This window comes from Seriola lalandi, unplaced genomic scaffold, assembly GCF_002814215.2.
Source record: "Seriola lalandi dorsalis isolate HSWRI2012SDOR001 ecotype SW California unplaced genomic scaffold, Sedor1 jcf7180002054272, whole genome shotgun sequence".
Classification (NCBI taxonomy): Eukaryota; Metazoa; Chordata; class Actinopteri; order Carangiformes; family Carangidae; genus Seriola; species Seriola lalandi.
This window is the reverse complement of record NW_019524825.1, coordinates 304,497-323,180: the sequence shown is the minus strand read 5'-3', so window position 1 is coordinate 323,180 and position 18,684 is coordinate 304,497. Positions and strand designations below refer to the sequence as shown.

Genomic DNA, 18,684 nt, shown 5'->3' with positions numbered 1-18,684 from the left:
GCATTTTTTTATTTCATAATTCCAACTTTTTACTAAAACTTTTAATGTAATCAAACTTTATCTAATAACTTTGACCTATTATTTCAGACTTTTGACATAATTCTGAGTTTTTTAAGTCAAAATATTGACTAAGTATTTCATCATTTTGACTTGTAGTGACTATTCTTATTTTTATCATGTGTAATCGCTCCATAACAATTTTGACCTTTCTTATACTGTAGATAGATAGATAGATAGATAGATAGATAGATAGATAGATAGATAGATTTCAATAACCTTCCCCCTAGTATCTCAAAATGATATATTTATGATGAACAACAAACTGTTGACAATATAGACACTCTATTTTTTTTTTTAAAAAGCTGCAAAAGACAAATTCCTAACTTTTTATCCTTATTCCAGGCGCTGACAGAGATGTTGTTAACTTATTAAAAGTTTCATTTAACCAATCTACAACCGTCTCTTTACACTACTCCATCCATTTACAACAGCACGTGAGCTTGTGGTTATTTGTGGTGGTACAGTCGCGTCCCTGCAGACCAGGCAGGCAGCGCCCCCCGGCGGACACAGGCGGACCTGCGGGTATTACGTTGGGCTGTGTCACAGGGAGTCAGGGCGAGTCTTAACTGCAGACGTCGTCGAGCGAGAGATCAGGATGCGACCAGGATGCGCATCAATATGAAAAGAAACCATCGCTTCTCTCTTCACGGTATGAGATGTTCATTTTTATTCCCCGTGTTTCGCTCCATCGTCATCATCGTCTCACGGTTTATCGAGGGCGTTTGTTCACTGTGATGGATGCTGCCGTTGAGAGAGAGAGAGAGAGAGAGAGAGCAGAATGAGACATGTTTACAGCCACAGACGGATCTCAATTGTCGATTTAGCTGTTTGGTTTTTTCGTATATATATAAATATATATATATATATATATATATATATATATATATGTACGTGGCCTGTTTTGAATAGTGTACACCCTGCAGCACCATGCAGCAGCCTCAGTGAATGAGCATCAGCAGATATCATGACGCAATATTTGTTATTGTCCGAGTGTCAGTGAATAAACATGTATCCACACTGAAGTATAATCACAATAGATAGATATAGATTTCCATTGGACAGCTCTGGCCTCTGCCTGTTTATTTCCACGCACCCCGCCAGGCAAGCAGACAGGATGACACCCAGTTTCATGCACAGAAAGCCAAGACAGTGACGAAACAATATGCTACACATTTGTCTTTTTTTAATGCGTCTAATAGTAACGGATGTGTTGCTTTATAAAGCAACGTGACACGCCATCGCAGGCCTTCTTTGATGCTCCCTACAGAGCGTGAAGGATTAGCTTAGATCTGTTGAATCACTGTTTTCACTCTTCTCACAACAGAGGAGGAACCAAAATACACCGAGCTCCTCTATGATTCACTTCTAGCTGTCTCTTGTTTGTCTTTCTCCCTCTTGCACCTGTGTGTGTGTGTGTGTGTGTGTGTGTGTGTGTGTGTGTGTGTGTGCGCGTGTATGTCTAGTGAAGATTTTTGAGGAAGAAATTGAACATCTGCACAGTGTTTTCTTATGTGAAGCCCTGAATGTTCCTCCTGATACCCAAGGATCCACTCACTGTAAAAGAGCTCGTCATCATCATAGTCGTCATCATCCATGGTGTCTTTCTAATGTGTTCATGATGTTACTTCCAGTTGCTGTAGCGTGTGGGGATAATTGTTCTCCACTCGGGAGTAAACTCATCTGCATATTCTCCTCCTCTTTGATCAGTCGGATCAGGGAGCAATTTGTGGATCAGTCTCCTGCTAACAATACAGCCATGTGCCCACGGTGACAGCAGCTGTTTCTTCCTCCAGTAGACGACTGTAGATCAGACTCAAGTTCGGCTCGGCTCAGCTCTGGACCGAAACAGGATCAATAGATGGAAATTGAGAAGAACAGCAGGGTTATGGGGGGACAAGAGGAAGGGAGATGGCTGGAGCAACAACAATAAAAAAGGAAGAGGAAAAGGACAGGGTTGATGACAGAGCAGAACAAGGTGAACATGAGGCATTTGGGAGAGATTTAAATGTACGAGGAGGAGATGAGTTAAAGAAGAGGGTGTCTGAGAGAGAGCCACTGCAGTGCAGCCGGTGCTGACAGCGTCTGCAGGGGGCCAGCTGTGCGCCGCCTGCCTCACTAACTGGGTCATTTTTATCTCCACGCCGCCTCATAGGACTGTCTGCCACGAGGACCCCCTGAATCTCCTGTTGGTCACCACTTCTCGTTTCCTTTCCACATCCACTGTCTTCCCCCTTCCTTTAAAGCTGCAAAACCAAAATACCCCCCCGACCTGTTTAGTGTTATTGAGGTCAGAGGTCGCATACAGAGCAGCAGCTGTGGAGCTGGTCAGAATTCAGCCTCTTGCTCAGCAGCACTTCATCAGTGCGGTTGTTGTGCTGTCATGGGGCTTACATTGTCGCCAAGAGCCACATCCATTACATCCAGGAAAGGCTGAAAGAATTTGTCGATTAATTGATTTGTCTATAGTGAGAAAATTAATCAGCAACTATTTGAACAATCAGTTAGTCGCTTCTCAAGCAAGAATAGCAACTAGGCGATTCTCTGGTTCCAGATTCTCATTTGTGAGAATTTGCTTATTTTCTTTGTATTATATCTTTATAAATTGAGTATTTTGGGGTTAGGGTTAGTTTTGGATTACTGGTCGGATAAAACAAGCACTTTGAAAACATCTCCTTGGCCTCTAGGGAGTTATGATCATACAGTTTTCTGAATCTTCTATAGACAAAACAATTAATTGATTAATTGAGTGTATAGTCAGCAGATAAATCACCAATGGCAATACATTTAGTTGTAGAGCTGAGACGATTGTCGATCAATCAGTCAATCAACAGAAAATGAATTTTCTATTTTGTGAAACGTAATTTTTCATGCAAGAGTTTCAGCCAGTCTCTGGTTCCAGCTTCATAGTTGTAAGGATCTTCTGCTTTTCTTTATTTTATATCAATGTAAAATTATTATTTTCTTATTTTGGACTGTTGGCTGAACAATACAACATACTGGGCTTTAGAAAATTGTGATGCGCACTTTTTTTCTATTTTCTGTGAATTTATAGGCCAACCAATTAAACTAATTAATGGAGAAACGAAGAAATGAAGAATAGTTGTTATATGCAGCCCTACTCATCCAAAGATATTCAGTTTTTAACCATTTAGAAGAGAGAAAAACAGTAAATCCTCTCATCTGAGAAGCTGGAACCAGAGACCGTTTTAGATTTTTGCCTGATAGATGACTTAAACAATAAAACAATTAGCAAAATGGTCATTTATTAATTCTGTCAGATGATTGATTGGTTATTAGACAAATTATTTGAGCTCCACTCTTGGATGTTTTGTGTGAGCGCATGTACCTGATGAGCGAAATGATGATGATCTGTGGCTCCCTGTCGCCTGGCATTAGATCCACCGTGGGTTTCCTAGAGAGCTTCCCACAGAGCCACAGGCAGTGGAGATTACAGCATGTGAAAAGACAGCTCCCACTGACAGTTACTGCCTCACAGCCTAATGACGCGGAGCATCCATGTTGTAATTGTCATCCGTTTTGGTCTCACTTGAAGCTGCCAAAGCAGAGATTAAACTGGCAAAGATTATCACACTCACACTCTGGATTTTTTACAGATGACTTTAAGTGTTATCTCTGTGTGTGTGTGTGTGTGTGTGTGTGTGTGTGTGTGTGTGTGTGTGTGTGTGTGTGTGTGTGTGCGCACACACGTGTTACTGGGAGACGTTTTCATTTGTGTGCAGCTTGTGACGTCAATACAGATTCACATGTAAAAATAGACCTCCGTTGCAGAAGTCATTACACATGAATGAACAGTGACACACACACACAGCGTTGTTCTCCCTTTGTCATTGCAGTAGTCAATAAACAGTGTAACCACACACAAGTCACTCACAGTACCAGATATTCCTCTCGGTTTGACGTTAAAAGATGTCAGGAGCCAGAATGGACGATGGAGCGGGACAGGCGGAGGAATCTTGACCCGGGAGCCGGTAGGGTGAGGGACATGGAGCAGGGCAGGCAGGAAAACTAGGGAATAACTAGACCGGCGAACAGACAAGGAGCTGGGCGAGGCGGACAGGCAGGGAGGGCTGGAGGCAGAGCTCAGGTTCAGGTTCAGGTTCAGACAAGGTTCAGGCAAATACAAGGAAACTAAAGTTAAAAGACTGAAACAACTTATTACGGCAGTGGTGAGAGGAACAATCTGGCAAAGAGTGAAGAGCCAGGGTCTCTATACTGCAGGTGTGGATTACTGGATAAGCTTCAGGTGCACGGGATGATTGAGAGCAAGAGGACACACACACACACACACACACACACACTAGAAAACATAGGGAATGGGGGGGGGGCAGCCTCACCATGATACTCGGTCTACCAGGTCTGTGTTTATTAAGGCTGAACAAAAGGAAGTGACATTTATTCCAGTTGATCACTTTAAGCCAGGGCAAGTGGATATTTGTGACACACACACATACACACACACACACACACACACACACACACACAAACGGAAATGTTAACTGAGTCTGACATGTCACAGGAAATTTAAACATTTACCTCTCTGGGCAATTTGAAGCAGTTTTCAGTTCAGGTTAGTCATCAGACCACTTGCTGCATCCCTTTCTCTTCCTCTTAACCTTTCACATTTTGTTTGTGCATCGTTTTGTCCTTTTTTTCCCCCCCTCTTCCATGTCTCTGTCCTCCACTCACTGTTCTGTGGCTCATATTTATGCTCAGCTGTAAGCATGAGTGCTGCAGCTCACGTCTCCATCTGTGTCTTCGTCTTTGCACCTCTCCCGTGCTTTGTTCAGAGAATGACACAGGCCGTCGGTGATGTTAATGAAACATATACCTCCCAGTACTGTCCTCCAAGCCCTTGATTCATGTTATATTTAAGGTGTTTTGCATCCTTTTTCACATTTCTTCCTCTCTTTGTTTGCTGAAATATGCATGTTGTGGTCTCCACTGATACCAGACCAAGAAACTGCAGAGAGAAAAATGAGAACGAGGAGAATGTGGGGACAAAAATATAGACGGGAACATTATCTTTGACACGGAGAAAGTTATTTGAGAGGCATCTATTGAGAGTCAGAAGATGCTAATTAACAGTTGGGGACATGGAGAGGTGAAGGCCCAGCAGTGGGTACATCTTTTGTCTCTTCCTGTCAGAGCAATAAAGAGAAATTAGATGAGGCCAAAGAGACTCAAACACAGCAGGAACAGAGCGAGGAAATGAATCGAGAGAAGATATAAATGTTTCAGCGGAGCCAAATCTCCTGTGCTGGCACACTTGGCACCGCCTTTGTTTCCCTTCTCTCACTGTTGCATGTAATTTTGGCAGGTGCATATTCAGCGAGGTGACAACATGACCTTGTGCTCAGAGAATGAATATCAAACATGACAGACAAGCGCTCCGCCGGTTTCATTATGAGTTACACCACAAGTACTGACTGTACGTGGTGGAATAAATATAATGGTTAAGTGAGAGTGACAGAGCATTATCAGATTGCAGTAAACGAGGCATTGTTTATACTTCTCATCAGGTATGTGTAGGATGTAAACATCAGTGTAAAGGTCTGCGATTTTTACCGTGTGAATCTAGCAGTTTGTTTCAGAGCTGCACATCTTGCTAACAACAAGCCAGATTACCATCAAGTTTTGCATTTATATTCATGACTCCCAGAAGATGATTCCTGGCGATTTTTTGTGCACCTCTGACATTTGTGTCATACCGCTATCACTGGTCAAAATGTGCTGTTTATTATGGACGAATCCATAACGAGTTTTCCACAAAAAAAAATGGCTTCACATTTCCACGAAATTCACTGTTGATATTCATGTTCCCAAGATGATGCATCCTTTCTATATGCTGTTGGTGACCCTCTTAAGAATAATTTAAGTCAAGGCAATAAAATACTTAGTTTAAAGTTTGGTTTAGGCAGAAATCTGTGTGAGAAGCTAACTGTGAAATAACTGCCTTGCTATGACAAGTTTTTTCTGTCATGTCTGGAGTAGACGATCTTCCTGATCCAACTGATCTTTATGTGTGTCTGTGCATGGGTGCGTATCATTGGTTTGTCTAAAAGTAGAAATTTGTAATCAGCAAGCACAAATAGCATCACGAGATAGAAGGTGTAGAGATTCAGTGTTTCATATCTTACATGCTGTGTGAAAAGTCACCCCCCCCACAGAAATTTTCCCAGAGGGAAAGGAACAAGTCGAGCGCCAACAGCTACACAACCTTTCATACGATGTTCATATCAGAACGGAGCATCATGGCAAACTTCCAACATACACAAGTTATTTCTCACTTTAACCTTATAAATACGAAACAGTTATGTGAGCATCTTTTAAAGGACTAATTACAAGCAGTTGTCTAATTTTGGCAAATTTTTCTGAGCTCAGCTGCCATCTTGATGACAGCAATATCAGTCTATCTCAGCTGTTTCCATGGGGACAGCAGATGATCTTTTCACTGTTTTTCTTGTGTTTTTCTATCAGGTATCTCTCTGACAAGCGTGTGACCGCTCAGATCAACACACGAGGGAAACCAACGTACACACATCTCAAAGAACTGACGTGACGGACGACGTCTGGGTTTGCGTCTGCTCGACATCGTTCTGCTCTACAGCCTCTTTCCTCTGAAATCCAGCCTCCCCCCCCCCGCGTGAACCCACCATGTCCGGGAAGGAGCGCAGCCCCCGCCATCGGCCATGGTCAGTCTACCGGGCCAACACGTTTGATCTCTCAGCTGAGATGATGGGGCTGGCTCTCTCAGGTAACTAAGTAACTGCTACCATGGTAACCCGTTTACTTCACTCATGATGAAATACCAGGGCATTTAAAAAAAGAGCCTCCTCGCCTCTTTCTCTCTATCCTGCAGGCAACAGTCAGGATCCAGACGAGCCTGTGCTGGAGTTTAGTGTGGGTAAGTTGAGGAGGAAGCTGTAGATACACTGCTGCACATGACAAGTAGATCAAACTATGTCTGTCCTTCCTTTCAAGGTGGCATGATTGGTAATGGTCAAAATATTTAACTTACTTGTACACCTCACAAATCACATGAAAAGAACAAAAGCAACAATAGATTGATTCCAGTAATTACAGTGTCTGAGTGTCCAAAGTCTCCGCTCCATTGTCGTGCTGTTGTTGTCGAAAAACAAATTCTAAACACAGCAATGAGCCACACCGTGCCACCAAATGTGTATTATTCCACGGCTAAAAATAGTTCCCACTAAATGCACTGTGTACTGTTAGAGTAATGTTTGGTAAAAAAAAACTAAAGTGCCCAGGTGTTAAAGGAACTTTCTAAGCCTTTTTTTACAGTGAGTGAAATTGTATCGACCAATTGGATTGGATCCACTGATCAATACATTAGCAACGGCACTAATATTAACCAATGACTATGTGTAAAAGTGTTGCTCGTGACAAACTTAGACTTATCATCCAACAAATTTGATGCTGCTCTAATGGATGAAGGGTGATGTGTCTCGTCAGTGATTGGCTCAGTGGCTAAAGTACGTGTCGTATCATTTGTGTTTAGTTTTTATTCAATGAAAACATTTCTGTAAACAACTGATGCTCATCAAGTACTAACAACTCAGAAATACTGTATTACATTCCCCCCATGGCCGAGGATTAGTGACCATCCCACTAGTAAATCCAACAGTTTGTAATCTCTTCCTGTGTTTATGTGTTGCAGCCTGCAGTGAACTGGTTACTCCGTCTCTGGATCGTAAGCCAACCAGCTTTGTGGCCGTCAGCTGCACCACCCCTCCCCAGGCCTTCTGGACCAAGCATGCTCAGACTGAAATCATTGAGGTGCACCATTGCTTACTTGCTTGCCCTTCCTTCCTGCCTGATGTTGGAGACTTCAAAACTGTTTCATCCCTCCCTCTCTCTCTCTCTCTCTCTCTCTCTCTCTCTCTCTCTCTCTCTCTGTCTTTTTTTCTACAGGGTACCAGTAACCCTATCTTCCTGAGCAGTATAGCGTTCTTTCAGGACTCTCTGATCACTCAGCAGACTCAGGTCAAGCTTTCTGTCTATGATGTGAAGGACCGCTCGCAGGGCACGGTACGACCAAAGCCCAGTACTAATTCCTTACAAAACCACTTGACTCCTCTGCCTTTAAATTCCCTGTTAGGAAATGATTATTATTTCAATCCTTTGTGTGTATGTGTTTTTATGTGATAGATGTACATGCTTGGTTCGTCCATGTTTTCGGTGAAGGAGCTGCTGCAGGACAAACACCACAGACTGCACCTGGCTCTCAGGTAACAGGCAGAATATACAGTGACACACGGAGCCAGTTTCCTCTGTAAATGACAAATTGAAATTGATTGCATGCTGGATGTAGGGTTTAATTCACTTGATGTCTCCGTGTGCCAGGTCAGCTGAGAATGAGCGTGTGGGCAACATCACCGTCATTGCCTGGCAGATAGAGGAGAAGCGCGAGCAGAGAGCTCCTGTTGCAAGATTACAGAGAGGAGACACTGTTAATGGAAGGGTGAGTGGCATAGGCAGAGCCCAGAATCTCACATGAAGTTTATAATATAATTTCAACTTTCTGTCATTTCCTCTCAGTCTCCCTGACTGGACCAGCAATTCAGTGGAGCTCATTTACTAAATAGCCAGTTATAGGTCGCCCGACAACTTGCAGAGCATTCGGGGTTGACGCAAAACACTTCATGGTTTGTGTGTGTGTGTGTGTGTGTGTGTGTGTGTGTGTGTGTGTGTGTGTGTGTGTGTGTGTGCGTGTGTGTGTGTTTCAGATGGTTCTCCCTGTTGATGAAAGCCTGACTGAATCCATGGGTATTAAATCCAAGTCTTCATCTCTGTGTAAAGATCCACTGCTGAAGGCGGGTGAGTGTCCACATGAGCCAAATCTTATCCTCCTGTTGTGACTGTGTCAGTGTTTAGTCACAGGTGACATCTGGATTGCCAGCTGTGTCACAGCGATTCACACCTGCGAAAACACGTTCTATCTGCTTCAGTGTTCGGAGGTGTCATGTCGCGGACGTACCGTTTCCCCACCACGGACGGCAACCACCTGCGTATCCTGGAGCAGATGGCAGAGAGCGCGCTCTCCCTACACATTCCTCGACAGTTCGTCAAACTGCTCCTGGAGGAAGATGCTGTCAGGTAACGACTGAATATCGTTAAACTATATATACTACTACTATACTTTTGTTGTGCAAGAATATTGTGTTATAATTATATATATGATGTAATTATATTTTTTTCTTGTACCCCCCTTTGAATTTGACTTAACAAAACTGCTTGACTTGAACTCATCTCATACCCTCAACCATGGTCCTGCCCTTCACAGCCTAGTCCTGTCACAGGCTGCAAATAAGATGCAAGCAGCTTAATCAAAGTGATGCTCGCACCTCAGATTGTTTCGTGTGAACAGTAGTTAGCAGCCTGAAGAGGCAGGTGGCGGCTGTGGTTCACAAGGTAGAGCAGGTTGTTCAGTAATCGCACAGTTGGTGGTTTGATCCCCAGCTTCTCTTCCCACATGTCAAAGTGTCCTCGGGCAAAACACTGAACTCAAAACTGCTAGCTGCTTGCATGGTAGCAAGCTAAGCAACACACTACTGTACAGACTGTACATTTGTTTTTAAGCCCTAATGTAATCAGAAAAGTATGACATGACTTTTAGGACCATTTTGTATGAGTGCATGTATGTATCAAGAGGAAGGTGTGTTATTCAATGACATGAACAGTATCCCTTGTGTGCTCTATTATAGTATCTTCATCATATGGTCAAAGCAACATAATGGTTACAACTCCCACCACGGTCATTTTCTTAATGGCTGGCTGTAATTGTAATGTAATATGAGGAGCTGGAAATGCTCAACTGTTGTGTTTATTGCAGAAACCTTAATTGTTGCACAAACGAGATGTGAGATCATCAGTGCATCAGCGGGATGTCTTGATCATTAACGGCCTTTGTGCTGCACAGGGTGTGCGAGCTGGAGGAACTGGGTGAGCTGTCTCCATGTTGGGAAAACCTCAGGAGGCAGATCATCACTCAGTACCAGACCATCATCCTCACCTACCAGGAGACCATAAGTGACCTGCACGAATATAAAGGTAAGAACCACAAACTGTGAATCATGTCATTTAACGAGGCACATGCCAAAACTAAGGCGGGGCAATATGGAGAAACAAATTTTTTCATCATTATAATCAATTTATCGGAACATTATAAATTTTTTGGGTGTTCGTTTGCAAGATAGTTAAGCAAGCTGTACAAACTCTGAGTTTAAAATATAACAGCATTTGTCAGAAATAAAAGGGTCCAATGAAAAAAATCTGTTATCGACCATTCATCTCTTCTTTTCAGTCTGTCTCTCACTATTCACATAAAGTCATGGAGGTGCACTACGAAATACTTAGTAACAAAAGTGACAAAAAAATAAGTTGAAATACTGAAAAATAAAAAAGCTTGATGTATTTTAATGTGATGTAAAAAAAGAAATAAAAATCACATCAGGACTTGTCTGTTCCCCCATGATATAAAGACACAGATCACCTCTGTTCCCTCTCAGGTCCTTCATTTAAATCGAGCACCTTGAAAGCTGAGAGGAAGTTGGAGTTCATTCCCACCAACCTGCACATCCAGAGGATGAGAGTACAGGGAGAGTCTGGTTATGGTAGGTGCTCGTGCAGGCACGTTTATTCATGTCCAAATCTTTAATAACGCTGTTTATCCAGTATCTTATTCCATCCCCTTCATCATCATTATTGTCCTCTGTCCTCCAACCAGACCGGACATATGATGTTGTGACCATCGGTGCTCCCGCAGCACATCATCAAGGCTTTAAAGGCTGCGGCCTCCGAAATCTGCTGCACAAGCTCGAGGAGGCGAGGAAGCAGTGAGTACAGGCTTTTTGTGCTTTGAGTGTCATGGTGGTGTTGGATTTGAAGTGAAGTGTTTCATTACTCTTTCTCTTTTTTTTTTCTTTTTTTTCACCTTTCGTGATTCAGCACTTACGAGGAGGAGAGGTGAGATTACGTGAAGTGTCTTAAAAGTTGCTTGTTTGTGTGTGTGTGTTTGTTCTTTGCTGTGTAAACCACACTTGTTCCACAGTTTATTTTCTGTTTTCTATCTCCGTCACACCCAAAGCTCTGCTGGCTCTGGCCCTAAAGGTCTGGCGTACCAGCCTCAGGATGTCGTGAAAGCGAAGGAGATGATTGGTCAAATTAACACTCTGAAGACGCAGGTGTGCTACTACAACGAGCGTCTGTCACGAGCTGCCAAAGATCGCTCAGCCAACGCTCTGGAGAGGACGCTGGCCATCCTGACAGAGAAGGTGAGACAGACTCAGAGGAGCTGGAGGGAAAGTTTCTGCTCTGTTTCATCTCACGACACTGTGTCCTCTTTCTTTCACTCTCTCCTCTCCTGCTGGCTCTCACTGATCCATCAGCTGCTTCTCTTATTGTGTGGATACGAACAACACGTTCCTACAGACGATACAACAGATAAAACTGTATATTTGCAATTCAGCATCGCCAGCAAACCCCCGAGTCACAGAAACAATCACAGACCAAAATTAATAAATCGCTTTCATTTAAATTTTATGGTCCCACTGATTCGGTTTTTAATTATATTTGTTGTATTACGGTGTAAAGAAAAATACATTTCCCCCGACTAACAAAAAGGAAACTCTTTACCTGCAGCTAGCAGAAAATGAAATTGTAATCTCAAGCGTTTTCACCCTAATTTTTAATGTCATGGTTTATGAACTTTAAAGAGCATTCTTTGCTCAGAGCTACTTCACCTACCTGCAATAAAACAACATTTTTACAGCTTTGTCTTCTCCCTCTCCCTCCATCGTCCCCCCTTCTCCTCCCGCAGACGCGTCAGCTGGTGACCGTGTGCGACTCCAAGCTGCTGTCCACGGCCATCGTCGCCCTGGCGGCCGCCCGCCCGGAGTTCGCTCGGCAAAGCACCCCGTCCCCATCCTCCTCCTCTCTCTCGCCCTCCTCTCGCTCCCCGTCCCGCTCACCGTCTCGTCACCCGACTTCTCCGTCTCGCGCTGCCACCTCACCCTCTCGCCACCGAGCTCCTCCAGAGGGCAGCGAGGGGAGTAAAAACAAGCGGGCCTCCTTGCAGGCAGATTTGCACGAGGAGGAGTGGGTAAGAGAGAGTCCGCCCGCCTCTCTTTCATGTCTGTGTTCATGTGTGTTTGTTTTTTGTATAGGACTCATTTTGGAAAACGTGTCTGTGTGCAGGAGAAGGTTTGGTTAAATGTTGACAAGAGCCTGGAGTGTGTGATCCAGAGGGTGGACAGGCTGCTGCAGCGAGACAAACTCCAGAGTGACAGCAGCTCTGAGGATGTGTTCCTGCTCACCAACGAGCAGCCAAGTAACACTAAGAAAGGTACACACACACACACACACACACACACACACACACACATACACACACACACACACACACGCGCGCACACAGAAAGAAGCATCGTCTTTGAATGAGGCACAATCATGCATTCATGTACTGATCTCAAATCCTGTGTACAAAGATTAAAGCATAAAAACAAGGATTTTCCATCAACATCATCATCACCGCAACCATCACGTCATCCTCTATTATCATCACTGTCGTCTCACGTCCACCGCAAAATCAGCAACCGTCATCATCGTCATCCTCTCACCAGACGCCTGCATGCCTCTCCCGTCCAGTCGATCATTTCCGTAGGTTCATTCTGGCAATCACTTCAAACTGCTTCTGAAGCAGTTCCACTACACATTATATTTCTTGTATTTAAAACCGTTTTAAATACAAGAAATATAATGTCTAGTGGAAAGTACAACGTGAAGTTTGTTTTGTTTTATCTAATTTTTTTAAATGTTTTATATATAACTTTGTCTCACTTGTAGAAAGCAGCCCAGATGTGGAAAAGAAGTCCCCAGGTGAGAGCAACGTTTTCCTTTATAAATCAGTGTGTGGCTGTGAAGGAGGATTAAACCCAAACAGCCACTACAATAAAAAAATGTCTGAAATGTTAAAATACAGCATTATTAAGTCATGTATTAGTCACATGTCCAAATACAATTGTTGTTTTGTAGTTTTCAAGGATATAAGCATGATTTCATAACAATGAATATCGGGAATTTAAGATCGTGAGTTGAAGAATTAAATTTAGAAACAAATGAAAACACAAAGTTGGGGTCACAGGCGTGGATGCTTGATATGTGATAAGGTCAAATGAAATATAGAATAGGACAAATATATGATATGATATTACATATTTTTCTCATATTTTTGAAAATAAATACATTGAAAGAGAAAAATAGAGCATAATTTCCACCTGGCAATTGCTCTAAAACAAGAGTATGAAAAACTGGAAACGTGACAGCTATTTAACTGGTCAATCAATCAATTGATCAATAAATGTTGTTAACACATTTGGATTTCAGTTCTTTTAAATACTTGAAAATCTTTAAATGTAGATGAACTTAACCTTTTATTTTCAGTACCTGTGTGTGTGTGTGTGTGTGTGTGTGTGTGTGTGTGTGTGTGTGTGTGTGAGTCTGTGTTTAACCCGTGTGCTGTGTCGGCAGGCGAGTGGAGCGACGCTCTCTATCCTCTCCTCAGCACGTTGACAGACTGTGTGTCTCTGATGAGTGACAAAGCGAAGAAGGCCATGGTGTTTCTTCTGATGCAGGACAGCGCCCCCACCATCGCCATGAGCCTCACCCTGCAGTACCGCCGCGATGTTGTCTTCTGCCAGACGGTCTGTAGGCCTCTACCCCCCCACCCCTTCTACCTCTTCTGTCTTTCATACGTGTTTAGTTTGGGAGAATTAACATGTCATTACACAGCGTGCGTCATATGACACAAAAACATGACAGTTCATCGCTGTGCTGATTCGACTTGTGCTGCTTACAGCTGACAGCTCTGATCTGCGGCTTCATTCTCAAGCTGAGGAACTGTCTGTGTGACTCAGGCTTCCTCAGGCAGCTACACACCATCGGCTTACTGGTGCAGTACGAGGGCCTGCTCAGCACCTACGGTAACTTGAGTCTTTTTCTCTGCATGTAAACTTGTTTGGAAATTTATCAGCGCTGATAGAAAAAAATTCAAGTCATGACCAGTAACCTGTGAACGTTTAAACGTATCGTGTTGCTGGTGCACCATCCACACATAAAAAGCCACACAAAATGAGTAGGACTGCTCGCAGTAAATATTAATATGTGGCGTCTAAATCTCCATTTAGAACTTAAGGCAGGATAGTTGAAATAGACAATACTTTCCAAAAGATTTGGTTAGATATTTCATTTATCAAATTTGGTAAAGATGAAAAGTTATAGGTGAAATTTGTAGAAGGGCTGTAAAATAAAAAAAGGCAGAAACTGGAATGGCTCAGCAGTTCAAGGAGTTATGAACCAAACTGTAAAGTGCTGTTTTTAATGGCGATAAATTGGTGCCATCTGCATTAAATGTGATAATCAGTTCTCCAGCAGAGCAAAACTGCACAAACTCAAGAGGCAGGTGGAAGTTTAAGGGTAATTCATTGTAGATATGGAAATGAGTTCGGATGAAGGGGTAGTAATGCGTTTGAGTGATGATTTGATGGAGCGGGGGCTGGGCGGAGCTGAGCTGGGTGGTGGCAGTGGTGGTGGAGCAGGACAGGCAGACTGGAGCTGGAAACCAAACTGGTAGCAGATGAGGAGTCAGCTGGACATGGCTTTGACAGCAGGAGTCGCAGGTAGCGATGTCCGAGACGCAGGAAAAACAGAGCGTGAGCGTGAGGCCAGAGAAACACGAGGAAAACTGACTTGAGATAAACTAGACAGTTGGCCGGGGTTTATATACTGACGTGGGTGGTGTTGATGTGGATGAGATGATGAGACTCAGCTGTGCAGATGGGTTGTTGGGAGATGAACCAGGCAAACACACCCTGCTCCACACACACACACACACACACACACACACACACACACACACACACACACACCACACACACACACACACACACATGCAGGGACAAATAACCCACAGAGGGATGGGGGAAAGACAGAGGGAGAACACAAGAAAAGGGAAGGAAACAACCTTTGTGTTACTTTTCTAAATTATATAATTTCGGTTGCAAATGTTGATTTGTTACCACAGATATCCGTATGAGTTTATATTATCATGAACCTCTGTGCTGACTTCTTGTTTCTTAAAGGGGAGGAGCTGGCCATGCTGGAGGATATGAGCGTCGGAGTGATGGACCTGAGAAACGTCACCTTTAAAGTTACCCAGGCAACTTCAGGTTTCGCCCCGGACATGTTGCCGGTGATCACAGGAAACAGGAACGGCTTCAACGTCAGGGTTCCAATGCCCGGAGCGATGTTTGACACGCTGCCACGAGAGATTCAGAACGGGATGCTGCTGCGTGTGCAGCCCGTCCTGTTCAACGTGGGGATCAACGAACAGCAGACGCTGGCTGAGAAGTGAGTCACTGAGACGAGAGGAAAGGAAAGGTTGAGGACAGAAAAATTGGGGTGGAAAAAAACACCTCCCTCCTTCAACTCTAATATCGTATATGTTTCCAGGTTTGGAGATACGTCACTGCAAGAAGTGATCAACATTGAGAGCATGACTCGCCTCAGCTCATACTACGACCAGTTTAAGGAAGTCCTGCCAGAAGACTGTGAGTCTGCGTACATACAACTCACCATTATCAGAAAGAAAAATGTTTTTTTCTTTTGCATGTTTCACTCACCTCGTCATTCCTCCTCTGTTTCCTCCTCAGGCCTCCCTCGCTCCCGCAGCACCACCAGTCTGCCTGAGCTGCTCAAACTGCTGAGCCAGAATGTGAACGCCAAGAAAAACAAGAACGTGGAGATTCTGTGGCAGGCGGCTGAGGTAAACTTGCTTTTCATTTGTTTTCACATTTAAAAAGCTCTGTTTTTTCTCTTCTAATCTCCTTCTCTAAACCTTAAAGGCATGTCGCCGCCTGAACGGCGTACGTTTCACCAGCTGTAAGAGCGCCAAGGACCGCACGGCCATGTCTTTGACCTTGGAGCAGTGTCAGATCCTGCAACAGGAGCATGGCCTGGCCCCACAAGTCTTCTACCAGGCTTTGGACTGTATGCGCAGGTCAGTCCCTGCACCAAATCTCTTTAGAAAAGTAATGTATTTGCCGAAGTAACCGATGCTTCACTTCTGTTTCTCCACAGTGAGGGCTGCAGGAGAGAGAACACCATGAAGAATGTGGGATGTCGTAAATACGCCTTTAACGCTCTTCAGCTCAAAGCCTTCCCCAGACAATATCGCCCTCCTGAGGGGACGTACGGGAAGGTTGAGACTTAAGCGGACACTTCTATCTGGAGGAAACCAAAAGACTGAAGGGGATAATGATGATGGCACCACACAAAGAAAAACACCAACACTATCTGGAACAACAGCCCTTTGTTTTGTGCTTAGTCACTGTTAAGATGATTAATGTCCAAGTGCCAGTGCTACTGTAGATAGTTTTATAGCAGTTTCCTCTCTCCTCTCAGTAGTACTAGAACGACACAGTTTTCACAGCCACTTCACAGCCAAAAAACAGTAGAGACATGGCTTTCTGTGTTACGTTGTAGCCGGTATGCAGACACCACCGTTGGCTGCTGCACCAGTAGTAGCAGCAGTAGCAGGAAGCGAGCGGCCACTCTGGATTTCAGTCATTTTAACTTCCCTAGATATAAGATATATCTATACATATCCAAGCTGCTTTTATTTGATGGTATCAGTTTGTCAGTTACAGGATAAGGCGGGTGATAGTGTATATTTTTCTTGTTGTCAACAAATCCCATGCAAAGCGAGAGCAAACCAACAGTGAATTTATCCAAAAGTTTATCCAAAGCCTGATATAGCTCATCTGTTCCACAGACCTCCACTGTTGTCCACTGCCTATTCAAAAACACACCAATGAGCCACATTCCTGCATTGGCACGCTGAGTCAGTCCCACCATCCTTCTGCAATAAAAACTCACCAGCAGACCAAATGTGTATGAATCCACCCATGAAAATAGTCCCCAAAGAATTTACCCCTGTTTGAGCAACACTTTTATTAACTACAGTGCCCAGCTGAAAATTGCAGGAAAAAATGAGAATATATTTGGGGACTAGTTTTTAAGGTTTAATTCTTCAGTAGGAACCAATCAGCCTGAGAGGGTACAGAGGTCAGAGAGCATTGAGAAGCAGACTAACGCATATTATTTTTTATTCTTTCCATGGCATTTGTTTACAACAAAAAAGATCTAAAATAACGCCAGCCTCATTCTTTAAGGCTACATTAGGCAAAATGTTGATGCAGAATTCACTCATTCTCAGCCTAAATAACAAAGTGGGGCTATGCTGAGATCACCAAATATCTTTCCTTGATCTTCTTTGTCAAGTTCTACAAACAGCCCTATAGAACGAGCCAAATCAGAGACGATATAAAAACAATGTAACCTCCTTTCTGCCATTTGTAGTTTTGCCTACAGCTGCCTAATGTAGCTTTAAATCCAAAGAAGGCAACAGAGCAGACTCTCAGCTTTATCAAAACCTTTGTCTTTGCCTGTTAAGATATTTCTCTGGACCTAAACCGCACTGCACTGTTAAAGTCAAATCACTTATTCGATTTATTTCAGTGCTTTTAACCTGCTGTCTGCTGTCTCCCTCCCACAGTCTCTCATCTTTCTTCTTTAGTCACATAAACATTCAACACAGTATCTCTCTCTACAACAAGCACAGATCTATTACATATATGACACTACTCACAGGCATTTGTAATACAATGACGTGATTTCTGAGGTTCTTCTGAAACTGGTTCACTAATCGCGGGCTTGAGAAGTGGTGCATCACATTATTCTGTAATTCTAACATGACATATCGACATAAACAGATATTTAGGACATTTCTGCAGGTTGTGTGCAGCACAGTAATGGTTCGTTAGGCCTTCAAACTTGGGTTTTTATTTTCTTCTAATTGTGTGTTTTCAGTTTTAAAGCACTCACTTGAATTATGCAGATAAAAACTTTATTAATTTAACCTGCATGAAGATTAACAAGACCCTACTGCCGACTATTGCAGTTGCATTCTTTTGCAGTTAAGAGTACAAATGAGCACTTGATAAATGTTTTTAGACTGAAGTGAAGTAATGCATATTGCATTATTGTACTGACCATCAACAACACCCCTTCTGTTGTCAGTTTACCAGCTACAGGCTCCAATGTACCTTATTGTACAGAACTTATAGAGACAGTGGATTTTATTTTAAAGATGTTATTTTGCTTACAGGTATTTATGTTGATATGGCTGCTGTTCTCAAATGCTGTTCTAGTTTTATCCATTGTTATTGAGTAAGTTATGACCTTGTTCTGATCAGTTGTACGTGCACACAGGTTGGACAGGGGAGCTTGGGAGACACATGCACCCCCACAGAGGTATGAACTGAAACTGGAAAATGAATAAAAGCTTGTCGATGCCAATGTAGTGTGCCAGTGAATTACATGAGACATTGTGGTTTGTGAATCGAGCTCAAATGAAGCTCCTGACCAAAGTTTCATTACCTAATTGGCAAAGTAAGCAAATGTCTCCGACTTTTCCAAGGGACCCAGGCTTTCATATGATTTATGGAAGTTTGGATGACTACACGT

General features: G+C 43.2%; 1 protein-coding gene across 1 annotated transcript; it reads left to right on the top strand.

Moving 5' to 3' along the window:
• Positions 1-532: 532 nt before the first annotated feature.
• On the top strand, positions 533-18,516 carry inpp4aa (inositol polyphosphate-4-phosphatase type I Aa). Its single transcript, XM_023405346.2, has 24 exons — positions 533-709; positions 6,559-6,835; positions 6,941-6,985; positions 7,760-7,878; positions 8,014-8,130; positions 8,251-8,330; positions 8,446-8,563; positions 8,829-8,919; positions 9,051-9,198; positions 10,022-10,152; positions 10,611-10,715; positions 10,829-10,937; positions 11,050-11,067; positions 11,189-11,375; positions 11,921-12,202; positions 12,298-12,445; positions 12,946-12,978; positions 13,630-13,802; positions 13,958-14,081; positions 15,240-15,507; positions 15,610-15,707; positions 15,810-15,922; positions 16,002-16,156; positions 16,237-18,516. Exons 2-24 carry the CDS (start codon positions 6,736-6,738, stop codon positions 16,367-16,369), a joined length of 2,895 nt encoding a protein of 964 aa, XP_023261114.1. The 5' UTR covers positions 533-709; positions 6,559-6,735; the 3' UTR covers positions 16,370-18,516.
• The last annotated feature ends 168 nt before the right edge of the window (positions 18,517-18,684 follow it).

What these genes read in the sequence shown, in the direction of transcription:
- inpp4aa (XM_023405346.2), top strand. Translation starts at nt 6,736, where the DNA reads ATGTCCGGGAAGGAGCGCAGCCCCCGCCATCGGCCATGGTCAGTCTAC. An exon ending in ATTTGCACGAGGAGGAGTGG is followed by an intron (nt 12,203 to 12,297) that starts GTAAGAGAGAGT and finishes GTCTGTGTGCAG; the next exon opens with GAGAAGGTTTGGTTAAATGT. An exon ending in GCTTTGGACTGTATGCGCAG is followed by an intron (nt 16,157 to 16,236) that starts GTCAGTCCCTGC and finishes GTTTCTCCACAG; the next exon opens with TGAGGGCTGCAGGAGAGAGA.